Source organism: Sitophilus oryzae, unplaced genomic scaffold, assembly GCF_002938485.1.
Source record: "Sitophilus oryzae breed Bouriz unplaced genomic scaffold, Soryzae_2.0 scaffold_179_pilon_pilon, whole genome shotgun sequence".
NCBI lineage: Eukaryota > Metazoa > Arthropoda > Insecta > Coleoptera > Curculionidae > Sitophilus > Sitophilus oryzae.
Window position 1 is genome coordinate 1608114 of NW_022146501.1, and position 20194 is coordinate 1628307.

At 32.6% G+C, this 20194-nt stretch overlaps 2 protein-coding genes across 3 annotated transcripts in view; one reads left to right on the forward strand and one right to left on the reverse strand.

The window, feature by feature from the left end:
* Nucleotides 1-11467, reverse strand: part of LOC115882902 (RNA polymerase II elongation factor Ell) — an 81253-nt gene extending 69786 nt beyond the window's left edge. Inside the window, exon 1 of the mRNA XM_030901163.1 lies at nucleotides 11096-11467. Coding sequence (XP_030757023.1) covers nucleotides 11096-11227 — 132 coding nt within the window. The 5' untranslated portion in view covers nucleotides 11228-11467. The remainder of the gene's footprint in view (nucleotides 1-11095) is intronic.
* Nucleotides 11468-12143: 676 nt separating this feature from the next.
* LOC115882669 (autophagy-related protein 16-1) overlaps nucleotides 12144-20194 on the forward strand; it is a 627679-nt gene continuing 619628 nt past the window's right edge. For both annotated transcript variants that reach the window (XM_030900865.1, XM_030900864.1), the window contains exons 1-4: nucleotides 12144-12413; nucleotides 12529-12639; nucleotides 12689-12854; nucleotides 12911-13073. In XM_030900865.1, the coding sequence (XP_030756725.1) occupies nucleotides 12320-12413; nucleotides 12529-12639; nucleotides 12689-12854; nucleotides 12911-13073 (534 nt within the window). In that variant the 5' untranslated portion in view covers nucleotides 12144-12319. The remainder of the gene's footprint in view (nucleotides 12414-12528; nucleotides 12640-12688; nucleotides 12855-12910; nucleotides 13074-20194) is intronic.

The following is a 20194-nucleotide window of genomic DNA, read 5'->3' on the forward strand; positions in this document are numbered from 1 at the left end:
TATTAAATATTATTTTATATACCGGGTGCGTCTCGAAAGTAACCATTCCTATAACATTTCTATTTTTTCAAATGCAAAAAAACAGATTTGGTATTCAGTTGTTTTTGGTCACATCCTGTTTCACCGGAACTGACTACAACTTTTGATTTTTAAATGGCACCCTCGGTATATTTCTACTTGATTCGATAGAAAATGACACTCTGAGTAGAATTACATGTCAGCTTTTGAAATTTTCTATCTAGAGTGCCATGGCTGTGTTAAAAACACTAATTTTTAATCAAGGAGCCTTGGAAAAATAGATTGGTTCGTCTAATGTTTTTCGTGTCTTGTTCTGGCCGGTTAACAGATACCCAAATCGTATTTTTAATCATATCTCAATTTTTTCAAATGGAACAAGGGTGACTCATTAGCATATTTATAACGAATAGTTTGGTACCACACATTTGGCATTTCGAGTCAAATTGTCATGATAAAAAACATGTTACAATTTCAAATAAACCATATGTGAAAATGGTTAAAGGTGACATATACGTCATTCTATTAAGAGTGTCATTTTCTATCGTATAAAGTAGAAATATACCGAGGGTGGCACTTACAAATCAAAAGTCATTTCCGGTGAAACAGGAAGTGACCAAAAACAATTGAATACGCCAATTAATCCTCATTTATGTCATATACTAACATACCAAATCTCGTTTTTTTAACTAAAAAAATAAAGAAAGTTATAGTGGCGAGCCACTTTTGAGACGCCCCCGGTATAAATTCAAGTTTTATGAATTCATACCAAGTATAATTTATTTTAATAACAAAATCGGAGCAATTATTTACAATATTTTCGATTAACATACTAATATTAATTGGTCTAAGTAATTCATGAATAAATTATGGGTACTCATTAGAATAAAAGAACTACTGCATATTTAGTTCTACAACATAACAAACTCAGCCCAGATAAATGCAACTTTTTGCATCGGTTTTAAATAATAAAAACATTGTTAATTTAACTGAAAAAAAAACCATATACATTAAAACGGTATCATGTTTATCTATTCAATAAACATAATTTTTGTGTCGCAATTTCACTCACTGTTAAAAATGAGACCGTTTTGTTATCTTCTTCTATCCGATCTATTATTTAAACAAACTAATAAGTTTTGTTTATAGTCTATTATTGAACGGCTTGGTACGCTTCAACTGTTGAACGTTCGTGTTCCATTTGAAAATAAAAGGTTTATTAACCTCCTATTAATATTTCATTATAAATTATTGTTTTGAAGCATTTCAATGAATTTTGACAAAAAGAGTAAAAGTTACTATTCGGTGATATCACGTATACTGAAAGGTAAAGTACGATGTGCGTCAAACGTTGTGGGGAACACCGGATGTATTTCAATTAATGATATTGTTTTTATTGTTTGCCATTACTCGGTACAGTACATTGGATTACATCTGGATGTTAGCCCCACCAATCAATTAAATCATATCAATTAAACTTGTAGTTACGTAATCGAGGGCGCGATTTTTAAATTCATTGTCGCCAACCATGGACATATTCGGCGCCGTGCTGACTAACTAATTTCGCGCTGGGGATTCAGGTGGTAGCTCTGCTGTAAAAAATGTCATTTATTTATTTATTTCCAGACATTGTCATTCGTTTTGACATTTTAGTTTTGTATTACGAGTTTTTGGTTTAAATAAATAGCGTTGTGATACAAGCTTAAAAATTTTTAGTAGCAAACCTTGCAGTCGAACATTGTTCTTTTTAGACGGCCACACATACAATTTATCGTACTGCAGGTTGTACAACACAAATTTGATTCGACCGTTTGAACGACAGATCGGATGCACTGTTGTCCACGAACTTAAACTACAACGGCCTACACATGTAACGATTTATCGTACTGCGCGTTGAACTGCAGATCGTAAAGAAAATCGTACGGCTTGCAGTACAGCCACTTTTTGTACACACGATGCAACACATTGTACTGCCGCAGTTCAGATTATTCACTTTTCGTCGAGAAGGGCTACCGTTATGTCAAGAATTTCAAAGAACAAAGCTGCCGTGCTTGTAGCTACGGTATTGCTGATAGATGAAGATGATAAACAAAAAGAAATCAAAAAGCGTAAAAAGTGGTTGATGGAGAGAAAGAAATATTCAAAAAAAAAATAAACAAAATTTCATAGCTGGAATTTCTTTTAATTTTATTTGCATAATCTTTTGATTTCACATCACATATTGATTAAACCAAAAATAAATAAAAATTATATCATAACTGCGCGCTGCGGCAGGGAATACACTCCACACGTTCAGACTTTCGTTCAAACCCCACCCCAGACACGACCCGTTGATACGATATTTTACGGAAGCTCCGTACTGCAAACGATTTGACGACTGCATACTGCAAACCATCCAATTTCCCTACACACTCTACGATTTATCGTTAGTAAGGCAGTTTCGATAGATATCGTACTGCATGCAGTACGATAAATCGTTACGTGTGTAGGCCGTTTACGAGTGTAATGTCTGTCGTACAATAAATCGTTTCCCAGTTGATTTTGTCTTGTTCGCCTTGTCTTGTTCGCCGTAGCTTTGTGTTAGTCAAAAAGTACAATAGCTGCAATTGTGAATTGTGGTAGTTTTTTCAGTCAAAGATGAAAATCCCTCCCAAAAATTCTAAAAATATTCCAAAGTAACATCTGCTTTTATTTATTTTAATTTTTCCAATTATATTCTCATAAGATGCACTTCTTTAATTTTTGTTTAAGCATTCGTAATTTTTTACATCCCACACACCCATGCATGGAAACGATATATTTTTATAAATTCGGACCAAAACTTTTTATTTTCAATTTTTATGAACTGTATTGTACGTAATTTGCAACGAAAAGCCGGGTCCACATATGTAGCATCTTGGTGTATCATATCTCCGTCGCGTTGCACCAACATGTATCATGATCGCTAGTTTGGACGCCGAATTAACGCGATCATATGGTACACCTTTTTGATACCGTATCTGATACATGCCAATCCGAATTTTGGCGCGTATCTTAACACTGCGTATCGGATACACGTATCACGATCTGTCATTTGGACGTGTTTTGATACAGTATAACGATACAATTGACTTGATACGCCTTGACCCGTCTTGAGGCGGTTTTCTCCGATCATCAAAGGGGCATCGAGGGTTCCATCCTGATAATATAAATGAGAATTAATGAACATGATACGACGATACAAGGTGATTTGTTGTGCCGTCCACATACACTGATACGCACGCTTGTACGCTGATACGTATGAATTTTATAAGTATGGACGCTTACTTTGGCACGATATGCATATTCAGTCGACACAGCCCAAATAAACGTCCATACTTACGATACAAGCTCTTGATACGTGATACATGATCAGGGTTCGGAAGTAGTTAATTAAGACGTAATTTACCTGATTAACTACGTGTAGTTTTTCTTCAAAAACTACGTCTTTTCCCGTTCGTTAACTACATGAAAACTACGTTAATAAACTACCTATTGATATTATGAACAATTTTACTTTATATGAAGAGTCTAAATAATATGATGTAAATGGTTATATTTAAAGCCATATTTCTTCTGTTTTCTTAAATACATTATGTGTTTTCTAAAGCTTTAACTTATTATAACCTCACCTCATACCTTTGACATTTGAAAGTTACATACATATGTTACATAAACTACACTCTCTACATAAACTACATTAACTACATGTAATGTAGTTTATGTAGTTTTTAAAAGTAACATGTAGTTTTCCGAACCCTGTACATGATCCTGATACAATAGAGTGCTACATATGTGGACCCGGCTAAAAATGTTTAGATTTCGTATCAACAAGAAGTGCTTGCACACAAACTATCAAACCTATCGTATCTACTACTGCGTTGTACTACAGATTTTATGCATGCTGTACTTATGCCGTACGATAAGACAGAGTCGAGCTGCAAATTGCACTACAACTATCCAACCATTGATCCAACGGTCGAAACGATTTGGTGTTGGTGTGTACAACTTGTAGTACAATAAATCGTATAATGTGTGGCCCGTTTTAGTGCGAAGTGTACAAAAATAGCTTAATAGCCGTAAAAAAACCCATCGCAACTTTATTATAATATTTTGAACAGGAAAGCGGTAGTAATGGCCCTTTATGTCCCTTAAGTGCTTTAAGAAGGTGAGGTTTGTTGATGTAAATAATACCTGTTTATATATTTATAATTAATTTATTTTTTTATTGTTTCCTAAAATATTTTGATTAAAAGAAAATATATAAAGTGGGCAACGCTGTCCGACCAAGCTTAATCACGCGACTAGAAGTTTATTTGGTATGAATTGTATTTCGATCAAACAAACAGAAAAACTGAAGTGTATGAATCTTGCAGTTCAGTGCGAAGCAACCGTAAGATTGGACCGTATTTTCCCGTGCCCCGAGTGGAGACAAATACACGAAATTACCTGCGACTCACATCTGTTGGGTCCAGGTAAGAAGTCGGCAGGTACAAAGGGTTTCAGCATCAGGCGGACGACAAGGTGTGCCAAGTTTTCGCAAAACGATTCGATCGGAGACTTTTACGGTTATTTTTGCGACAACCATCAACGAAAATTGGACAGAAAGGACTATAAAGTATAGAGAAACCAATAAAACTGGTGTTTAGGTCATCAGACTTTGAAACTATTACCAAATTACATTTATAGTAAATAAAAATACCTCTGAAACTTAGAGCGAACTTTTTCCTTTTCCTTATAGTCCTATATCCTGGTAATAGTGTGTTTCAAAATGGTACGGGGTAATACAACCTCATTAACTCATTATATATACAAAAAGGACAACAGGGTGACCCACCATCAATAATTTATGCAAATTAAGTAAGTTTGGAGTTGAAATTCGTTGATTTTTTATCAAATATAGGTAGGACCAATCGGTTTTAGGTCAATTTAAGTAGTTTGACCATTGTTAACCTTTTAAAAATAAGGGTCATAAATACAAAATAGGCGTGCTATGGGATGTAAAGAAATTACTTAAAGGACATCTTATTTTAACAAGTACACCCTATAGTTTTCTTCTAAATTTAAGGATTTGGGCTTAGCTCTATTACTAATATAGAGAAATCAATAAAAGTTATTATGAAAGAAGCTATAGCTTCTAAAAGAAATAAAAGAGCCTTTTTTAATAAACTCTAATAAAAATAAATCTATCGCTCATGCATTTGTAGAGGTTACAGTTGTGGCAATCGATTCTTTGATTTTAAAGAACATGAATAAACATATGTAAAAATTAAAAACAAATTAAAAAACTGGCGCTGGGAGGCACGTACAGCCGCCCATACTAAATATGTTAACAAAAAGTTGGTAGACAGTTCTTTTAGTTTCAAAGTAAAGGAATGTTTCCAATTTTTTTTTTCTCAAAAACTGCGACTTTGACTGATTTTGATGTTATTACAAATTTTGTTGCAAATATTATTCCTAATCTTAAATTGAAAACCGCGTTTCGCTAGCTACTGTAGTTTTGGAGTTACGATTTTTTTAAATTTTTAACCCCCTATCAATCAGAGATGATAAAATACATCGTAAACTGAAATCTTAACGTGTGCAAAGATTAAACGATGATAGTAGATCTACAACTATTTTTATAGAAAACATTTCAAAATATTTCAGAGATAAATATGATGCTTGGGAAAACTAAATACTTGTGTTGGCCTTTACTAACTACTTCACACTAATTAAGAGAAAAAGTAGATTTAAATCTATTTGATAATGATTATGGCTCAATTAGAAGAACAAATAATTTAAAACAAATACTCATAAAATAAACAGTACCTACTATTAAAACTACTACAGGTAACTCAATAAAATTTGGCGTCAACGTCATCAAAATATTTCACGAATACACGTCGCAATGTTGCCACGCATACTTTTTTTACTTTGACTTTTGACAAGTGTTAAATAAAATCGTAGTTTTGTCACCGGATTTTGCTCTTCGATAAGTTCAATACAATAATCGATATAAATTAAAATTAATATTGAGGTATTCAATGAGGAAGATGCATATATTTTATATTTCGCCAGAAACTGTTCAATTTATTAGAATAAATATGTGTAAATGCAAAAAAAAACTTTTTTCTTGAAAGCAGTACCACAATTTTATAAAACGGGCCATTAAAATACTATGGACAACGCAAACGACGCCGACGCGCGACGCCTCGAGAATTGAAACGATATTCTATTGGTCTGATGGTCTGGCGTCACCCGCCGTTCTCGTCGACGCGCAATGGCCAGCAGCAGCCAGACGTGTTCCGTTTATGTACGTATTTAGGTGGCATACTAAGACATTTTTATAAATTCAAATTCCCAATTTATTGGTGCTGAATTACGAGGAAAAAAACAGAGAGGTATGTAACGTTGTAAGAGTTTACTGAGGCATATTTAAGTATAAGTAGGTACCTATACTGTTACGAACTTTTATATAGTTATAAATATTAATGTTATAAACTTATTTTTCCGATCAGGTAGGGAGACGTATGGAGATAATGCTGTAGGTTATGTAGAAGTGAAAAGAGACAAAAATATTTGTTTAGTAAGTGGAAAAGTAACTCCAGAGCATAGCATGAAAAAGAAAGTTTTTTTTATATATTGACACCCCCTTACCTTTGTTATTTTTAAAGATTGTTTTTTTTTTAAGAAATTATAGGAAATAAATTGTTTATCAGTAATGAAAATATTATACAAGGTGTCCCATAAGCAAACGCCAAAATTAAGTTACGTTTTTAAGTGAAACACCCTATATATTTTTGGATTCTTCGGAAATTTCTAGATATTCTAGATATATTTCATGTATAATATCCTATACCTATCTTCAAATGTTTACGAAATATTGACAGTTGAAAAGCGAAAAATACCTACAATTTTCTGGACCACCTTTTTTGAGACACCCAGTATATCTAGAATTAATTTTAAAAGAGAGCATATGAAAAACCATGCAACTTTTTTATTTAATGTTTTCTTCTAAAACTTGCAGTTAAGACTGTATGGGGGTGTCAAAATATAATGAAGAACCCTGTACATTCAAATTTCATATACCTATGTAAGACAATATACGATATATGAATGATATATGAACTTACATCAAAATGATCTTCACAACAATAAATCGTAAAAATAGAGGATAATTTAACGTTTTTCTTTTCATCTCTTCTCATGGCCTTGGACCATTTTTTTCTGTTTTCGCTCATCCATTACTATTTATAAATATCACTAATTACTAATTATGTATTAATTAACCCAAATAACTAAAATTTTGACTCGGATTCAACAGCGTTTAAAAGCAAACTGTGTAAAATAAACACGGGTCTGGCTCCACACAACCAGAAGAACGGCGGGTGACGTCACAGCGGCAAGGCGCGGTAGACAGCGTTTGCCCGGCCATTTAAATTAACAATATTTAATTATTTTATATTAGAGGCATTTCTTAACCGATATCAACGATTTTTTTTTGTTCAATTTGTAATTACTTATATGAACTATTTTTTAAAACCATTATTTAAAAACATGCATTTTCCTCATTGTTTTTGGTCACTTCCTGTTTCACCGAAAATAACTACAACTTTTGATTTTTAAATGAGACCTCAGTATATTTCTACTTTACTCGATAGAAAATGACACTCTGAATAGAATGACATATCATATGTCAACTTTAGACATTCTCACATATATGGTTTATTTGAAATTGTAACATGGGGTTCATAACGATAAAATAAACGTGGTAACGTAGAAATAAATCCTAATTTTATGTCTTATATACTAACATACCAAATCTATAAAAAAGTTATAGGGGTGAGCCACGTTTGAGACGCAACCGGTATATTACTAATACAGCTAGGCCCAAATCTTTAAATTTATAAAAATATATTTAAAAGAAATGCATAAAATGCATCCGTGTCTTGCAACTGTTTCGCAAGCAACCGTTTATGCTTGTGTGTCTCTCACAGCACCTGCATTTTTTTACTCTTACACTGGGGTCAACAATCGATCAGAAGACGATATTTTGATGGTTTTTTTGACGACTGTTGCACTTTTAAAACATCATGTACCTACGTTACTTTAATTATACTTCAATAAATGATTCTCCTATAAACAAGAATAAACAATACTGTAAATAATTTAATGAATTGGTAATTATACTTGAGTATATGTTGGAAAAACCTTAAGATAACTTGAATTTGATCGAGTGTTATTTAAGATATGCCTAGGACAATTTTTCTGGCATGCGTTTTGTTCAAAAATGGTCGACATTGAAAATTCGTAATATTAACTCTGATGACGTAACAAAAAATCCCATTCAATAAGGTAAGGATATGATATTTCCCAGATATTGTCTACGGGCTATATGAACTATATCTGTTTACAACAATATTTTCCAGCGTTGCCAGATCCTTCACTATATAACAATCAATAAGAAAAAAACATTTTTTTAATGAATAAACACTTTATTATTATTTGCTCGAGTATTTTATTTATTTAACGCCAATTAAAAAATATTCAAACAATACACAATGAGGTTTAAAGATAAAAATGTAAAAAGATAACTTTGGTCAGTGTTTTTCTTTTTCTTTTGTACTTATGTGTTTAGAAATTGATGATGTTTTTTTGGTCTGCTCATAAATAATTATAAATATTTCTCATATAATTTCAAGTTTAATCATAACCTGGCTGTAGAAATATTGGCTTCAGAATGCTCCATTTAAAAATAGCAGCAAAAATTAATTTTCCACAATTTTCTTTGCATCTGAAAATTATGTTTTTGTTTTGGTATCACTGGCTTCTTTGGAATTTTCTGTCTATATAATTTTAAACCTTGTAGAGCTTGTGAAATAACCGATACCTATTAAATTATCAATCTTCAGTTATAAGTATTAAAAATATTGCTTTAATATAATATTATTTTTTTTTAGTAAATTTATCTCAGATCTGATATGGGAGTGTACTTGAAATTTGTATTTTTCTTTGTATAGACGGACTATTTTTTATATAAAATTAATAAAAAATGTTAGATTTTTCAAAGTTGCTTATTAATGCCACAATTAAATCATGTGTCACGGAGTATTGTAGCCACACGATTAGATTTTTAGAAATTTTGAGTGAAGAGATCGTTAGAGGACTACTAAACCTACAATTTACAATTATTTTCAACAGGTACAGAGTGTCCCAAATTAATAAAAAATATCAAAGTTGTTTTTTTTTAATGGAACACCCTGTATATTATAACATTTTTAATTTCTACGATTAAAATAAAGGTAAATTTAATTAAGGTTTACCCCACTTTAATCTTACCGTTTCTGAAATATTTACGTTTTTGTGAAAATAAGTAACAATTTTAATGCTTCATTTCTCAAGGCGTATTTAAGTTTTCAAAACCTAATATTGTACTGAAGTTTTTCTAATTACTAAATTTTATATATAATAAAAACAATAATAACTTATATAGAGTGTCTAAAAATTTATTTTAAATAATTACTAGCTTTAAACGGCCATAACTTGTTTAATTTAAATTGGAAACCCTGTATATTTTACAAGAATCAGATGCACAATTTAACTGTCTATCAAATTGTATTATACTATTTTTAACTATCTCTTCAAATTTTCGTAGAAAATGCATCTTCTTATAATTTAGACCTTATTGATCAACATACCCATGGAATATTGACATTTTAGATTATTTTTAAAGATGTAGGTACCTAACAAATTTTCGAAGAGTACAGAAACTGTTTAAATATTTCTAAAAGAGGAAGATCCCAGTATTCGAATTACATTAATTTGACTGTTGGCGTTGCCTTCGCTGCTTTCCCATTATGATTAAAGTAATACAATAAAATGTATAGTGTTTTTCTGTTTATTTGCGGACCACAAAGAGGTCGGTAATGTCAAAAAAATTACGATTTTTCGAATAAACATCACTGGCATGTACGTAAGTCGGTACGGAAACTTGGCAACGCGCCTCGATTTCGTGGTACTAACTGCTCGATAGCACGACGTCCTTGAAAGCGAATTGCTTGCTGCTAAGAACTTTCAAATTCAATGATTTTTGCCAATTTCCAATAGGGTATATACGTTTTCGTTTTTTTTGTCGACTTCGAGCCGTTTAAAGTAGCATTTTAACACTTGGGGATCGTCTAAAATGATCGAGCAGCATCCTGTTACCGTTTTGCACCTCCAAATAACATACTTATTATCCTAACGTGAATAAAAATAATTTGAATGCTATAAAACTTGATGAATTTGGTGCCAGAATCGTCAGAAACCTCTATTATGATAATTAGCGATGGAAATGTTATTTTTAACTGGAATTCTTTACAATTTTCCTCGCTAGAAAGTGTTCCAAATTAATTTAGACACCGTTCAAATTAAAAGACAAACAGAAAAATATATGAATTGCGATGAAAAATGATCGGAACTATCGACAAATAATCAGAGGATCCTGTTTTGGTTTCTATTTCCACAAGTAGGTGTCAAGTGTGGGTCAGATTATATATTATTTACGAAACTGTATCGGTGCGATAGCGTAAAATATCTGTCTTTTTATTGCTCTATACGGTCTCGTTTTTCTATGCTAAATTCGTCAATTAAAAGTGGCAATACGAAAGTTTTCTTTATTCGTGGAATCTATGCTTTCATATCCTTGTTTGGTAACACATAATTATCGGGCGATATTGGCTTTGTCCTTTGTCCGATTTTCGCGATTTTTTCTCGGTGCATGCGGGGGACCTTCACCGATAACTCTACACGAAAATATCGACGGAAAATCTCCGGGAAATCGAGGAAACCCTTGCAATATGTTGACGTGGCGAGGGGGCCGAATTTCGACTATTACACACATACTAAAAGACGTTTATTCGATTTCACTGTAAAGGAATATTCGAAAAGGTTATCGAAACCGAGTAAAATCGCGATACAATCTCGAAAATCAAGCATAATAGGTTAATAAGTCATCTAAATATGGCGACTATTATCTCTGAAAGGCAACAGATTGTATTACCTAAAATCGATACGGTAAAACAAAGGAAAACGGACTCACCTGATTTTTCACATAATCTTCTATTGCACGTAGAGCGGAATCCGTCAATTTCACAAAAATTACTTGTTTATTTTCACCAAAATTTTGTTGCGAAGACAAACCATACTGAACACCTGGGCATAGCGCCGCCATTTCTGCCCAGAAAAGTCACTCTGTCCGCCGCCACCAGCTGACGTTCGAGGTCAGGCGACTGCGTTCATGAACTGTCAATCACTGGAACTACCAGACAACGTCCCCAAAACCATTTCGGGATTGCCCCTTTCCGTACCGTTTTTCTAAATTGCCCAACTCTCACGGACTGGCCATCGTTGTCGGTCACTCTTTCGGCCACATTTCGAGAACTAGAAAAATTTACTTTCTATTATTTCGCAACCGCCCGTTCTGCGCAAAATCAAACTGCCTACTTCTAGTTAAATTTTATCAATTATTGCAATATAATTCATGCTGGCCAATACAAATAGAATACAATTATTTGATTTACAATAATTCTAAATTCTATTGCAATTTGTATTTATTACAGATATTGTTTTATTTATTTAAAAATAACGATATACAATTTAATTTTTTAAATGTTATACAAAGCACTGTCAGGCAACCAAATATACTAGTCATACTAGTTCAAGAAAGTATTAATAATTAAGTGTTTTATTTAAAAACGAACTTAAAATAAAGAATTATTTAACAATACTAACAAAGTATAACAAATTATTTGCTACAAATCTCCATAATATTCTTTATAAGGAATTGTAGGTAATATATTTATAGAAGTCAGAAGTCAGTTCTTCTGGAGAAAGTAGTTTATGATTTTTTGAGATAAACTGTTGAATATGATATAAATCTATTAACAAATGAATTATATTATATATAAACATACCATACTTGATATAGTCTACAAGAAAAATATATAATTCTCCAATTTTTTAATTCTAAAATCTTATATGATGAAATCTTTGGATGACATAATGTTAGGCAACTAATCATACACCAATTTGAAATTGACAAATGATTTATGGATAACTTCAGACTGTAGACAATCATCTGATTTATGTCAGTGTCAATAACATTCAAAATATTGGTTATTTTTTGGAAAGTTTAAAAAAATTTGCATAATAAATGTTTAATGTTTAATCGAGATAACGCGGTTTTAGATTAATTCACGGAACGGTTTTATGCGCGAATCGGTGTTGTCGTTCGTGGTTAGGTTAATGAAAAGTTTCGGGAAATATGGAAACGGGAGAGTGGCGAAAGACAATTTTGTTTCAGTTACAAACAAGAGATAAACGAGAAATTGAATGTTTTCAGGATCTTATAGCACAACGTATGGCTCCGAAAATTGTTCTAACATATTGTCATTGCTGTATAATAAATGTTTTATTTAATTCCTTTGTTATTTATTAACTCCCATTTCTTACGAATATATTTTTTTCTCTTAGATAATAAGGTCTTTGAAAATGCTAACTCGCTGCGATACGAAAATCTACAACTGTCCATACAAAACGAGAAGCTGAAGGTGGAAGGTATCAGTGGAAACAGCAGTGCCACAGGTATATATTTTAATTGAAAAAGAAACGTAAATAATACTGTTAGTTTCAGAAACCAGACTGCACGAAGAAATCCAACACCTAAAACAGAAACTCCTTAGTCAAACCGAAGAACTCGCCGAGCTACATAAGCGCAAAGGGGAAAATGCCCAACAGATTATAGATTTAAATGCCAAGTTACTAGATAGAGATAGGGTTTTAGTTGCTAAAGAACATAGGTTAGTGTAATGTTAAAGGAAACTTAAAGGAGAGTGTGTATTGTATTGTTTTTTAGCTTAGAAGAATGTCAATCAAAAATAGCAAGCCTCGAAGCAGAGGTGGGCATGTTAACTCAAGCCAACAAAGAACTGAGACACTTGAATGATGCTCTACGGGACGAACATCAAGCCTTACAATTAGCCTTCAATGCGTTAGAAGAAAAATTAAGGAGAGTTCAAGTGAGTTACTTATTTGATTCCCACACAGTTTTCTGCTAATTTAATAGACACACAGAGTCACAAGACCGCACAAGCCGAAATAAAGTTTGTTTTCTAAATTTACTGTCATATTTGATTTATTCAGACAAATAAACAATAATGGAACACTATGAGATGCTCGAAAATACGTCAGAAGGGAAATATTTTTAGAATATGTCAAATGTGTGTTTTTCCTTTTTTTAATGAAAACATCCCGATCAGGGTTGGTTTTAGGATATTTTGATTTTTTTACATATTTTAAAACATTACTGACATTCTGAAAAAGCAAGAGTTTGTAAAATAATCTTTATTGTAAGAAAGAAAAACCTTAACAAAAAGTTTTCTGTTTTTATGAAGTTGGAATTTCAGAAATAATAATGATAATTGTTTGTTTTACTTGATGGCATTTTATCTTGCTTAAATTTTTAATGTTATTTATAACATGTCTCTACATATTGGTTGTTTTTGTATGAGTAATATCTGTATTTGGAAAAAATACCTTATGGCGTGGTCACAAAAACTGTGTTTGTGTTCTTTATCAGATATTTAATCAGTTTTCTAGTCTGAACACCAATTGTGTTACACATGAAAATACTTGAATATGCACTCTAAATGTTCCCAACAGCATCCACACTTTTAGAGCGTTTGAAACAAATCAAAAACAGTTCAAAATTATGTCCAAAATTGGCAAAAAAAAGAAAGTTTCGAAATTTTTTCCCCAAAAAGCATGCGCGGTGGCGTTTTTTACAAGAGACAAAAAATGTAGCAAATAGTAGAAGGATCAATGGTTGGTTGAAATAGAAAATATACTATAATTCATGTAGGGGTAGGGGTGGTTTTCATCCTTCCCGTAATTTTTCTTGATTTTCGTGAAAGTCAAATGAAGACTACAGGGGAAAAACGCATTTTCTTACTTTTGCGGTAAATGATTTAGAAACTTTAAAGACTAAAGGAAAAGAAATAATAAAATGTAGCGAATCGGAAGAAGTTTTTATCAATAGCTATATGTATAGACATTAACTGATTAACAGACAAAACAAATAAAAATAATTTGTAGCAAATTTGTTAGATAAAATAAAACTCGTATTCGCTTGGAAAAGTGATCCAAGTCCATATGGAATAATTCTGTATGTGGTTACTCTGAGGATTACTCGTGCTGGAATAAAGAGAAACATATATTTTATTATTAATATTGTTATTCTGTTTTCTTAATATTTTTTTATTTATTTCCGAGTTTATTTCTTATTTTTATTATTATTTTTTAATTAATATTATTAGCATTAGATTATTTTTTACTTAGGAATGGCGATTTGTTTCCGATAAAATGAAACTACACTACTAGACAGTTCCCTTATGGTTCCACTAGAACCATTTCCAGAATTTAATTTCTTTAAATTTAAAACTAGTGACACAATAGACATAATCAGACTTCTTTTCTTAGGCAGAAATAAATGCAATATAGTTTAACTGATATTACTCACCATATCACATCGTTTAGATGAGCGTTGTTTGACGCTCAAGGCAAATTTGAGTAGTAGTCTTTTGCAGAGATTCATCTACGAACTTTTTCAAAGATTGTAATTGCTCATACTTGAGTTTGGGCAAAAGAATTAGGTTAGCATAAAGTTGTTGTGGCGCTGAATATATAGCTATTTTTATTCGTGTTGTATGCGTTGATATGTTTGCAAACATGAAATATGGACTTGGATTGGTCTTCCGTGAATTCACGTGGACTTAGATCGCTTTTCCAAAGTATTAATATTTTAATCGCTGATTTTAGTGGGCTTAGATCATTATTTCAGTGTTACATTATTCCTATTTTGGTACCGACACTTGATGGGCATAAGATGGCAGTGTTATCTCAATTTCCATTTTTTTGGACTTAGTCCGTTTTTCCCGTGTAGTCTTCAAATGTTAAAGCACTTAGCAAAACATAGACATCCAAAATCTCATCGAAATCGGAATTACGGTTCTTAAAATATCAGAAGAAATGTTTTTTTTTCAAGTTTGATACCCTCTAATGGATAAACGGAGCAGTTTGTTTCAGGGTTGGAAAAAATCATGATTTTTTTAAAATTTTGATTTAAATCAGACTTTTTTGATTTTATTTTTTATTTTTTTTTATTTTTAAATCGGATTTCCAAATGACTAGGACTTATTTCCAATTAAAGTCTTATCCAAAATGGCTAAATCTTTATAACTCTGCCTGATACCGATAACATTAACAATTCTACAACTCCACATCGGTCACCAATATATTCCTCAAAAAAAAGTCGCTCGCTTCAGATCAAAAGATTTTTTTTAAAACATCTCAAAGATATTAAATTTTGTCATTTTAACGCCTAGGCGTAAAAGTAAAGCACTGTTCTAAGCAAAAAAGTACAAAAATATATTATTAAACTGATATTAAGTGTCAAATTCAACGAGTGTACAAATTGTTGCTCGATTACTGTTCATAACACTTATTTGCAATGTTTGAAATTGATTAAAAAATTATTTGTAATGTTTTAAAAGAAATAGTATGTTCTGTTCGGAGTAAAAATGTATTTGTTGTGCCTCCCTGTAACATCGGAATAGCTTTACGATGGTCCTTCAAAGGTACAGTACGTCTGTCCGTTCTGTAGCTACGGGGTATCCGTGAGAGGGGAAACGATATTCTCTCGATGTTTTTCGTAAAAAAATAGACGACGCGTCCCATCAATAAAAATTCAACAAATTTGCAAGTAGCCATTAAAATGAGAGGGCGGAGCGATTTGCTGTGACGCACTCGTCAAATCGACGTATAAAATATATTGCTGTTTATTTAAATGTTTTTTGTCCGCATTCCTTTCATAGACACAGATCCAGCAGATGTACTGTACAGGGTGGGTCAAATTCGACGCTTTTAAATGGAAACACCCTTTTCTGTAGGAGATAGATAAAAACTAATATCGGTGTCTGAGCTCAATTTTTGTCAAAAATATGATGATGAAAACCGCATATCGATATCTGTTACCGTTTCGGAGTTACGGGGTGTTTTTCAAAAATATGCATTTTTAACAAATCGCTGTAACTTTTTTGCTATGGAAAATTTTGTATTTTTATGAAAACATTTCCAAAGCACCTTTTTTTCGTAGAATTTAATGGTTTAAGTATAATTTTCTAAAATTTAATAATTTAAGAATTATCAACAGAAAATTTGATTTTTTATATGGAACACCCTGTATATTTTTAATTTATTGAAAAGAATTTAAAATTACCTTTCCAAAAATATACACACTTGATATTTTGCTCGATTCCTCTTCGAGATATAGAGTATATAAAAATTCGCCCGCTTTAAATAAGTAGACTTCGAACGGCACAGGCTGTAATGCAAAAAAATCTAGCTGTGAGCATCAATTAAAACGAAAATAATATTTGCTGTGAGAGATGCATGATTTTATAACAATTTAAAATATATTTAACCAACATCAAGACATTTAAACTATATCTAATAACAATAAAAATAAATAGCAAACCAAGACATAAGATTTTGCTACAGGTGTTCGACATATCAATCGTCTTCTGTTATGGACAGACGGGGCAGTTTTTGAACATTTCTCGCGGAATTCATTAACTCATTGGGGGTGAAAGATAACCTCTCATAACTGCTAAGTATTTCTAATTCTTGTCTAGATTATACGGAAGAATAAGGAACCTTTATTCTTCCGCAAATATATCCATAGGATTAGATCCATGGGCATTAAGTCAGGCGGTCTCGACGGCCAACGGCTGGGATCTTGGTTAGCTATTCAATTATTTTTGAAATTGGCTACAAAAACTGTCTGATAACTTCAGCGTTCAGAGGCGGTGCGTCGTCTTGCTGGAAAAAATATGTTTTCGAGTTCCATTAAGGGCATATCATCAATAAGGGGTTCAAAGCCTACTAGTTAAAAGAGGCGAACTTTTAAAAATTCTCTATTTCGAAGGGAATTATAACAAAATATACTTAAACAAAATTATACTTAAACCATTAAATTCTACGTAAAAAGGTGCTTTGGAAATGTTTTCATAGAAATACAAAATTTTCCATAGCAAAAAAGTTACAGCGATTTGTTAAAAATGCACATTTTTGAAAAACACCCCGTAACTCCGAAACGGTAACAGATATTGATGTGCGGTTTTCACCATCATGTTTTTGATAAAAATTGAGCTCCAGACACCGATATTAGTTTTCGTCTATCTGCTATAGAAAAGGGTGTTTCCATTTAAAAGCGTCGAATTTGGCCCACCCTGTAGAGCATCGTCAAAAAAAGTATAATTTTTACTCCTAATAAAACAATACATTATTGTTCGGAAATAGTCTTAAGTCGAGAATTAAATTAGTAAAGTGCGTCTGCTGGATCTGGGTCTATGAAAGGAATGCGGACAAAAAACATTTAAATAAACAGCAATATATTTTATACGTCGACTTGACGAGTACGTCACCGCAAATCGCTCCGCCCACTCATTTGATTGGCTACTTGCAAATTTGTCGAATTTTTATTGATGGGACGCGTCCTCTAATTTTTTACGAAAAACATCGAGAGAATATCGTTTCCCCTCTCACGGATACCCCGTAGCTACAGAACGGACAGACTGTATGTATTATCTAATGTCAAAGTGTAAAGTACTTACTGCAGATAAAAATGTCGGTAGGAACTTGGAAACATACAACCGTTTCAAAAAAAAATATTTCGTTTTCTGACAACGATTATAGATTCTCGGGAATGAAGATATAGTCTCTATATCAGAAGAACCTAGTTCTGCACTAGATTTTGAGAATGATATGTATTCGAACAGCGAATTTTTGTCACTTATACATAAATTTTAAAATAAATTCCTGCGTTTAGCGGTCTAATGGATTCACACGAAATTAGTTGAAAAATCGGTCGACATTTAAATTGATAAATAGATATTTATTATTATTATTTTTATTATTATATTATTTTTTTATTTATTATAAAGTTTCAATAATTTTTGTTTTTATGATTTCAGTCATATATTTTGTTGTAAAATGAGGTGACCATTTTATTTTGTTCATAACTCCGCGAATTTTTGAGCTACGAACTTGAAAAGACCTTTAAAAGGTCTTTTCGAGCACTTTAAAAACGGTTATATTCATTTTTCGGTTATATTCACGAACAACTTTATCAGTCTGTTATACCAAACAAAGATAGAGTACAGAAACACATCACAAACGTAGGATCAGAAGATATGCCAGAAATATCAATCACAGAAATTAAATACGCACTTCAACAAATAAAAAATGGCAAAAGCCCAGGAGAAGATCGTATTACACCTGAAATGCTGAAGATGGGCGGAAAACCATTAGTGGATGCCGTGGAAGTATTGTTAAATAAATGTCTGATGGAGGGTAGAATCCCGGACGCATGGAAAAACGCAGAAGTTGTGCTATTATACAAAAAAGGAGATTTTACAAATATAGAGAATTATAGACCAATAAGCCTTCTCTCGCATCTATACAAGCTCTTCACTAGGATTATCAACAACCGACTGTCTACGAAACTAGATTCCTATCAGCCAATAGAACAGGCAGGCTTTCGAAAAGGTTTTAGTACCATCGATCATCTACAAACAATTAAAACAGTCATTGAAAAAACAACAGAATACAATATACCTCTACATTTGGCCTTTGTAGACTACCAAAAAGCCTTTGACAGCATCGAAACCTGGTCATTTCTAGCTGCAATGGAGGACGCGAGAATTGATTCCAGATATTATTCCATTATTAAAAATATCTATGATAGTGCAACCTTCCAAGTTAAATTAGATGATGACCTCAAAACAGAAAAAATACTACTCGGCAAGGGCGTGAGACAAGGAGATACCATCTCTCCCAAGTTATTTACACTGGCACTGGAAAATGTCTTCAAGAAATTAGAATGGGAAAATAGAGGTCTAAACATCGATGGGGTACACCTTAGCCATCTGAGGTTCGCAGACGATATTGTCTTGCTGAGCACCGACATTCAAGAACTAAACACCATGCTAAATGAGCTAAATGACCAATCCCAGAAAATTGGCTTTAAAATGAATTTGAAAAAGACCAAGATAATGAGCAACAATATCCATAACATTACCGTTGACAACGTTATTATTGAAAACGTAGACCATTATATATATATTTAGGTCATAAAATCAAGCTGGGCAAGGAAAACCAAAATACGGAGATCAAACGCAGGATCCATTTGGCATGGGTAGCATTTGGAAATATGAGCAATATTTTCAAGGATAAAAAGGTGCCCATGAACCTAAAGAAAAAAGCTTACGACAGCTGCATTCTACCTGTGCTTACGTATGGCTTAGAGACTATGTCAATTACTCGAAAAACAGCAGAACAAATACGAGTAGCACAAAGAGCCATGGAAAGAATCATGTTGGGAGTCAATATTAGAGAAAAAAATACGGAATACCCACATACGTCAAAAAACAAAATTAATAGATGTCGTTAAAAGAGTGGCAAGTCTGAAGTGGCAATGGATAGGACATGTGGCAAGACAGGATTCAGACCGATGGCCCCAAAAAGTAATCCTATGGAGACCTAGGGAAACAACCAGGAGTATGGGCCGACCAAACAAGAGAGGGGTCGATGACGTCAGGGCAGTGGCGGGAAGACAATGGATAAGATTGGCTAGAGATCGCGAAGCATGGAAAAACCTAGAAGAGGCCTATATCCAACACTGGATGGAACCAGGCTGAGAAAGAAGAAGAAGAAGAAGATATTCATTTTCTTCGAAAAATGTGTTCTTTCGCCATTACTTTACGGTAAAAGGTTGCAATTTAGTTTTCGAAAAATAAAGAATCAAGTTTAAAGAGTGATAACTCGGCTATTATTACACCTACGGTAAACAACAAAAAATGAGTCGATTCGTTATTCCAAAAGCTTCATTTTTGCTTTATATGGGTTTTGCGATAAAACGCAAGATTTTCGAGTTATTTATATAAATTGCAGAAAAATATGCAGTTTTAGATGAAAAATCAACATTTTCAATCCTAAATAACTCGGAAAATATTAATTTTGTGGAAAAATGTTATATATATAGAACATTTTTTGCTTAGAATTCATCCCTTTATTGATTTTT